The 8,217-nt window shown below is 47.8% G+C and overlaps 1 protein-coding gene across 2 annotated transcripts in view; it reads right to left on the bottom strand.

Annotated features, from left to right (window-relative positions):
• The window catches only part of osbpl11 (oxysterol binding protein-like 11), a 9,669-nt gene extending 1,642 nt beyond the window's left edge, over positions 1-8,027 (bottom strand). Inside the window, exons 1-12 of one of the 2 annotated variants that reach the window (XM_068590388.1) lie at positions 7,667-8,027; positions 7,391-7,459; positions 7,094-7,269; positions 6,729-6,808; positions 6,049-6,240; positions 4,849-5,047; positions 3,805-3,950; positions 3,529-3,669; positions 2,220-2,679; positions 1,931-2,117; positions 1,607-1,789; positions 1,350-1,503 (exon numbers count right to left, since the gene is read on the bottom strand). In XM_068590388.1, the coding sequence (XP_068446489.1) occupies positions 1,350-1,503; positions 1,607-1,789; positions 1,931-2,117; positions 2,220-2,679; positions 3,529-3,669; positions 3,805-3,950; positions 4,849-5,047; positions 6,049-6,240; positions 6,729-6,808; positions 7,094-7,269; positions 7,391-7,459; positions 7,667-7,782 (2,103 nt within the window). In that variant the 5' untranslated portion in view covers positions 7,783-8,027. The remainder of the gene's footprint in view (positions 1-1,349; positions 1,504-1,606; positions 1,790-1,930; positions 2,118-2,219; positions 2,680-3,528; positions 3,670-3,804; positions 3,951-4,848; positions 5,048-6,048; positions 6,241-6,728; positions 6,809-7,093; positions 7,270-7,390; positions 7,460-7,666) is intronic. The other variant, XM_068590389.1, reaches the window with a different exon arrangement.
• Between the last annotated feature and the right edge of the window lie 190 nt (positions 8,028-8,217).

The raw sequence follows: 8,217 nt of genomic DNA, 5'->3' as shown, positions 1-8,217 counted from the left end.
ACCAGAAGATAAAACTACGCCGAGAGAAGAGAGAGTGTTTTTCCATTCACATTTACTCTGAAGAACATTTAATGTGTTGACTTGGCAGTCCCAGTGGGCTATAGAGCACCAGCAGGCCTTTAGAAAAGCTAGTTTTTCTGCCAAAAATGGTGCATCGGTCTGCACTACGGGTGTCACAATACCAATAATTCAGTGGTTGGTGCCAATACTAGTAAAATAACACGATTCTCGATTTCGATAAAAAAAAAAAAGATTCCATGTACTTGAACTTGAAACATTAACTTCTTTATTAAAATATTTGAAATTAATCAAGATTACAACGTTAGCCGAACAGTTACAATGCTAATCATTAGGCCTTTGTCTCTCTTTACCAGTTGCCACTTGTGTTTGTCCTTTCGAAAATAAATCGGTTAGCTTAGCGCATTTTGCAGCGTCCCCCTCCAATGCCTTTTTTTTTTCCAACTTAAATTTTTCAGCCCCTCCTGCCCTCTTCCTCCCGTCTATTCTCCCTGAGGCTTATCGTTGCGGTCGGAAAGACGGGCTATGGACCGAACCAACTATTTGGGAGGGGAGAACTTCCTCGTATGGTACAACCGGTGTACCATGAGTTCTCCCCTCCCAAATAGAGTTGGTTGGTTCCATAATGGACCGAACCAACTCTATTTGGGAGGGGTGAACTTTCTCGCATGGAACAACCCGTGCAGAGGCTGCAGTGTCAGAATGCGGAACGATCGCTGCAGCCGCGGTCGCCATCTCTGTTTTCTGAATGTAGACGTCGACTGGAACACTGAAGCGTATACTGCCCCCATCAGTTCCAGAAGAGGCGCTCACCTTACCGTACTTCAAAAAAACAGGCATTGTCGTTGTTTTGATATTTTAGTAGCGAAAGGTAGCGAAAGTATCAGTTCTCGTGACCTAGTCTGCACCTTGCAGTCCTGGTTCAGGTTCCCCCTTTCCCTCAAGTGGTGTTTGTTGGCTGACAAAGAGGCGGAGCTATGTTCGATGCCAGAAGAGGAAAAGCTACCCGACCTGCATTCCTTTCACTTACTCAGACTGGATTTTGCTCGTCGGTCGTATAGAGGCATCTTATAGGATGGATTACACAGAGTTTCATAACTAGTTAAAAGTTCCTCGCCTCAATTTAAAAGTGAACCAGAATCTCAGGAAATTCCAAATCGGTTCGTGCAAAGGCACAACACTCCACCAGAAGGCTATTTTAAATGACTTTACACTCGGCACAGGTGACTTTTCACAGGCTTTCTATAGTTAGACAACAATAAATCTATGAAAGCTGTTTACAAATACGTCAGCGAGTAGCAAAGTCGTTCTGTTGCTGTCAACCGGCTCACCTCTCTGTCAAAGTATCTGGTCCTCCAGGCGGTTTCGGTCTCGGCCCGGTGCCGCTCCTCCGTCCTCTGCCTCTCCTCCAGGATCCTCTTGTGCTCCGTGGCTTTCTCTATATCCTTCTGCCGTAAGGCCTCCGTCACGTGCTGCCACAGGCGCCTGAAACGCAGAGGAGACGCCATTGCGGAACGCGGCCGGTTAGCTTCCCGTTCTATGAGGGACTTAAACTCTCTTCCACGCATGAATTAAAGACGGTTCTGACCTGGACTCGGTCGGTCCCTGCTTCTCAATCGGCCGAACGCTCTTCTTCGTCACGGGCAGCTTGGTGACGTCGACCACCCTCGTCTCTCCGCTGGTGTAGCTGAACTCCAGGAGCCCGTTCCACTCGCCCTGCACGCGACACACCACCGCATTGGTGGTGTTGTGCTTCACCTCCCCTGTGACCCTGTGTTCAGGCAGGGCAGTGAGATGAATGCGTTTCATATCTTTTACATTGTTTTAAAGAGGGCCGCGTGAAGAAAAAAAAAAGTATTAAAAATGTGAGAAAACATTTGTGTTTCTCAGGATGTTGCAGGATGGAACTCACTTGTGTAATTTGCCACCGTAAAAAGGTTTCGTCTGGAAAGTGATGACCGCCGAGTAGCCGGACTTGGCGCAGCTGATGGTGACTTTCCCGCCCAGCTCCACCCAGGGAACGGTGAGGATGGAGCGTGCATACGCACAAGGCAGCGTGAAGGTGTACTCTTCGTCGTGCTCCAGCAGATAAAGACAACCTGGAAAGACGAGGGGACGAAGACAGGAAGGATTAACGTAATCCTTGTTGGCGGTCGGAGCCATTATGGAAGCGCTTTGATACAAAACCACGGCCGGCTCACCTTCCCCGATCATAGACACGCCGATAGACATTCCCATGAACTTGCTCTTGGTCCACACGTGCGTGTTCACGCACATGCGCCTCTCCTGGCATTCAGCGTAGAAGCCGGACACGGGCGGGTGGTGGGACACCTGCTCCGCCACGAAGCGCACTTGGTAGGGGTCCTGGGAGGCGGCCGGGTCTGGGCTTGCCTGCGAGGGCTCCTCGGGGGCCTCTGGACTCTTTGGGACCTTCCAGGAGCAGTGGAAGGTCTCGCCGATGATGGGGTTGTAGGGCTTCTTGGCGACGGCGCCCTTGCGGCCCTCGTGGAAGGACGTGAGGTAGTACTCCACGAAGCGGACCATGCGGTCCTCCGGGCTGCCGCCGTCGGTGATAGTCACAAAGAGGTCCGGGTGGGACATGAAGTCGGCGTACATCTCCAGCAGAGAGCGCTTCTCCAGGATGAAGGTGGGCAGCACCACCTGGAAGGTCACACATGTATTCATTTATCAGTTTACAGGTCACCGGGTGATGATTTTCCTGTTCTATTTGATGCGTCATCAACGCGGCGTGACGTTTACGGGTCATGACGCCGGGCTCACAGTGTCCAGATCTCCAGCAGAGGTCAGCAAGTGGATCCACCAGATAACCGACGGACCAGAAACCCAAGAGGAGGCTATCCAAATACCGGACGATAGAATGTCTGTCCGGGACTCGACTGTTTTTAAGTGTGTCCAGGAGTAGTAATTAGAAAGCCAGGAGTGCTTACTTCAGCCTGAAAGGTCATTACAAATGAGACTATTGAAAAACAGACCCACCAACCTGATCCAAGATTTACTTATTTAGGGCCAACCAAACCATTCAGACCAACTCAATGCTTTTATCTTTTTGTTTAACCTTTACATCAAATCTGTTTCATCGCCAAACTTTTCCTCTTTTAGAAAAATGTGTTTTGCATAAATATCAATAGTTTAAATGCTTTATTTTCTTCTTTTTTTGTCATCTATTTTCTCACTTAAAAGTAAGAAAGCACCAAAGCCGCAGATACAAGGATCTCGCATAGACTTCACAATGTTTTACAAACTGGATTAAATCCCATGGGAGGTGATTAACAATGTTAGAGATCAGCACACTGTAAACGACACAGAAAACCTGCTCCAACACTAAACTAAGTGTGGGAGGAGCTTGTGGTGGAGTGTGTGTGTGTGTGTGTGTGTGTGTGTGTGTGTGTGTGTGTGTGTGTGTGTGTGTGTGTGTGTGTGTGTGTGTGTGTGTGTGTGTGTGTGTGTGTGTGTGTGCTGCCCCTTGGCTGGTCGTGGAACTTGACCTACCCGCGTGAGGTCCATCCCCAGCTTCAGCTGGGACAGCAGGTGTAAGATGACGCTGCGCTCCTCCTCCACAGCGCCCAGGTTGTCCTCCTTGTCGGTGAAGGAGTCCTCCGCCTCATCCTCTGCGTCGATGTCTTCCAGTTCCTGAGAGAGGGAGGGGAGGGAATGGCAGATATTCAACAACTAGTTTGAATGACATTAGCAGTATAGTTTATAGACGATTCAGAAAAAGGGAATTCGTGCATCCACTTGGCTGCGTCCTGTGAGCCAGGGTCTTACTCCAGAGAAGCTGCAGGACTCGGGGCTGCTGAGCTCCAGACCGCTCCCCTCCAGCGGGCCCTCCCCGGTGGCGAAGCTTCCCAGCGAACCGCTGCCGTTCTTCAGGATGTCGGGCAGCTTGGGCTCCAGCCACTCGATGGTGGGTCCTGCCGTGGACGGGGAGCGCAAGGCGGCAGGTTCAGAGGCGCTCATGGTACGATGGCCCCCTCCCTCCCAAGTTCCCCCCTGACACTCGCACACAGGCTGCGCCACCTGCCACCACACAACCACCTGGCTGCCGACTCGACAGATGGCTATTCCTCAGACGGCTGTCCGAGACCAAGAGTGTAACCCGACCCCTCGGACAAAGCAGGTATCAGGATACGTCGGCCCCGCCAGCAGGAAACAACCCCATCCTCCGATTGGCTAAACCCTCCACATATGGCGAGGGCATTTTTTTTCTTTTATGTATGTTTAAAAAGTGGGCAGATCTCATTCTTGCGCGTCGTAGAAGGATTTTATCTGATTGGCTGCTGCTTTGACACCGGCCTAATGAAATATACATCGAGTAATGAGATCGGCTGTGATAAAGCAGGTCAGTCGCTGGTCTTTTCCCTGTTTCAAACCTTCCAGAATAGAAAGGTTCTCTCTAAAACCGCAGTGTTTTTTTTCTTTAACATAAGGCTGATGTAGAAGAGAATTCCGTCAACAAAACGTTGCCGATTGGCCATCAAAGATCTTATTACCTTCGAGACAGGTGGTAAGAATAGGCACAGTTCCCCATCAATAATGCAAAATAATTCCACTGTGAGGCTAACAATAATGGCTAGATTGGGTGTAGGCCTGCATATAGACAACTATGATTTGTTGTGGCCTCAGTTATCTGACAACTTACAGCGGAGAGGCGGCTCATCAAGACTAAAACACTTCATTTGCAAGTGGATCAGTCACTATGCATGCATTTACTTTGTCCCCCTTGACTGCAATGTTAGACATGTAAACAAACAGTCAACAATCATCCTGATCAGAGTCACAATATGCACAGCACCCCCCGCCTTCACTGACCTCCCAGGGAGCCTCTCTGCCTGGCCACCTGCTGCAGGTGCAGGATGTGCAGGCACTCGTTGAGGCAGTTCATGGTGGCCATGGACGTGGCCTTGAGCATCAGCAGATCCTGGTCTAGAGGGGAGAAGTCGGGGGCTGGAGGAAGGCCCTCAATGCTCTGGATCAGGTCTCGGTGTTGGCCCTGAGCCTGGGTCATCATCTGGAAGGGTCATGAGGAGTGTTTGGTTATTCAAGGCAAAAAAAAAAAGATATGTCTGTTTCTCTATGCAGGGAAGTTTTTTTTAAATCTCTTAACATGGCTTCCTTTTTTTTTTTTTTTCAAATGTTTGTATTATTCATTCACGTTTTTAAACCATGACAAATAAAAACCTTCTCCCTTATATGCTACACATTCTTTTTTAATATATATTTCGTATCTTTTGAGTCAGCATTTCAATAAGGTGGTTCAGCTCGATCAGTAAAAATCTAATCCATTTAATTGACTGCCATGTTCTAATTAGTAAATAGTTAACGACTGCACTGTTTGAGAAAACAATCGATAGATGAAAAAGACATGATTGCTCCAGAGTGTGCTGGAGTTCACTGATGTAGAGGAACTCTGCGCCCCCTAGTGGACAGTTTGCGCCACACAAATGTGTCAAAGTGAAAATAAGCGTATTGTTTTCTCCTTCATGCCAGTGGTTGACCACTGTATGTCTCGTATGAACATAACATATAAATGATGAATTATAACATGCTCTCTCTGTATGTCTGTCTGCATCCATGCCGCCATGTGGGAGGAGGATTTTAAGCCATCCACTATGGCAGGATATTGAAGCTGTTCCTGGCTGCAGCTTGGTTGCATAACAGATGCGCCACACTTCCCAGACATAACAGCTTTTTGATTGGATCACATGTTCTTGATTTCACTTGTAAGCCACGGTCCTGCCAAACAGCATCTTAAAGACTTGGCAAAAATGTTTTAGCTCGTGTCCCATCCAGGAAGTGCGATGACGTAAACTATATCTTTTAAATTACCCATTTCCTTAATGTCATCCCCAAAATAAAGAGCATTAGGATATTTCTCACTATCATCTTCAAAGTTATTCATTTTAAATAGTATTAGCCGTTTTAAGTGCAGCCTGAGATGTCATTGATATGTTAACAAGTGTGCAGGATTAGATTCTGACATGCTAGCAGTGCGTCTCTGGCTGGCTGTACCTCTCTGGCATCCATCAAGTGGTCCGGCACCAGGGACCTCTTGCTGGAGTAGAGCGACGAGCCCTTGTTGACCTGCGTCCAGCCGAACAAGGAGGCGGGGTTCTGGCTGGGCCGGCGTAACGACATGGGAGAGCTGCCGCTGCCTTGAGACGCCATCGAGTAGCTCCGGGACTTGGGTGGAGGATTCGTCTGCTAAGTACAAAATGTTCACCTTGTCATTTTCAAATAAAATGTACAACTCCCAACAAATAGATTTTGAGAGGAAAGGAAGAGCGCTTCGGGGAGTTCTGAGCATCTCAAGAACAATAAAATAGAATGTGAGCGCCGTAGTCGTCCGTTGATCGATATCCAGCTCAATACCAGGGATTACAGTACTTCAAAACAGGATAAAACCGGATGCATTCTTTTAGATAAACACAAATATTTCACAGCTGTCCATATTTTAGTTCTGCCTCTGGCTTTGCTTTATTTATTGCTCCTTTGGCACATGAGGAAGGAAAACAGGAAACTGAAAACTATCTGGCTCACATCCACTCTGTGGCACTTTTTGTACTCATCACATAATCAGTGGTGCAGCAGAGCTTAAGGGATATTTTACAATATAAACCCTAAATATATGCATAACACCTTTGCATATCTGCATGCAGGGTCTATTATGTCTAATATTTAGCACGTCTTACCTTGCCCATGGCCTCCGTGTGGTGCTGCGTGCAAATCTGCAGTCGACTCACCCAGTGTTGCCTCTCTTTGGCATCGGTGCCTGAGAAACAAACAAAAGCCCATCTTACGATTACTCTACTACAATGATCGATTCCTCAGTGCCTCTGCATCACCAGCAGATAATGGAAAAACATCCAGATCAATATCCCGTAAACTTGATGGATGGTGATGACAGTTGGCCGGGAGGTAAAAAAAAAAAAAAAAGAGCTGACTAGCAACATTAAAAAAGGTGAACAGCTCAGTTCGTGAACGCTCAGAGAGGAGCACACAATGTACTATTATTCATGTTAAACACAAACCTCGGTGTGCGTGTTTAGGTACCCACCCCTGAGCTTGTACTGCTCCCCGCTGATGGCGTTGACTGTGAAGGTGTGCGAGTCCTCGTCGCTGGGGGAGATAACGGCCCCCGCGAGGGGGAGCATCCCGCGGGGCTTCTGGGGCCTCGACTGCTCGTTGACAAAGTACTCGAGCAAGCCCGCCTCATTGTTCAACACAAAGAACCTGAAAACAAACAGCCGATCCGACAGTTACTATGGGTTACAATGACGGACCTGGCAGAAAGTGGGCGTTGAATGCTGATAAGAGTTTCTTGATTGGGACACAAAGCAGGTACATAACTCACCTGTATTGCCACCCTGTTACTAGGTTAGTGTATTTCATCAAGTAGCCATCAATATTCTCCATGTGGTCACTGCCATGAGAGGTGATCAAGGAGACAAAGAGCACGTGTTTAAATGCTTTGACTGAGTACACACACACACACACACACAACACGGAGCATTGCCTTGTCACGTAACTACTGGGTCACCTGTCCAATTAGAAAGCAACTATGATCATAAAAGTCAGAGCAAATCGGACGAAGCACCTTCAATGTAACGTTAAGGTGACAGCCACACACCTGTATTGCCAGCTTTTGGCACTTGCTCGGCCCGAGCTTGGGGTCCTGGTCTGGGGCAACACATCCAATTTCCCTTCGTTGTCCGGGACTCGAACCGCCGTGGTCTCCCCTTGCATAGTCACCAGCAACGGAGCCTCCTTTAGACGCCTGTGAAGCTAAGCTAGATCACCACAGATCTGATTAAATGGACGAGTCTTTCCTTATGACGCGTGGTGACGCTGACGGTTCATCCCTTATGGAAACGCAACGCACACACACCCAGCAGACGTGAACTGTTAACCGAGTTAGATAACGTTTGATAAAACATGGTAAACACTGCTAAGACAGGGAGTAGCCTGCTAGCTCGCCTGGTATTTACTGCTTTGGCAGGAAACCAGTCATGTGACTCGCGAGCGAGCGCAACTTCCGGGTTTCGATTCACGATTCTTTTTTAAAATCTTTTTTTTAAAGGGTTAACAATAGCCAGAACCCACCAATTTGTTAAAAATGAACTGTATAAAATGTAATAATAAATAAGCAACCACTTTATGTATTCATTTACACACACTCGA

This window comes from Clinocottus analis, unplaced genomic scaffold (assembly GCF_023055335.1).
Source record: "Clinocottus analis isolate CAN_PGR_092001 unplaced genomic scaffold, fCliAna1.0.p SCAF_24, whole genome shotgun sequence".
Taxonomy (NCBI): Eukaryota; Metazoa; Chordata; class Actinopteri; order Perciformes; family Cottidae; genus Clinocottus; species Clinocottus analis.
Note: the sequence above shows the minus strand (reverse complement) of the source record. Positions and strands in the feature narration are given on the sequence as shown.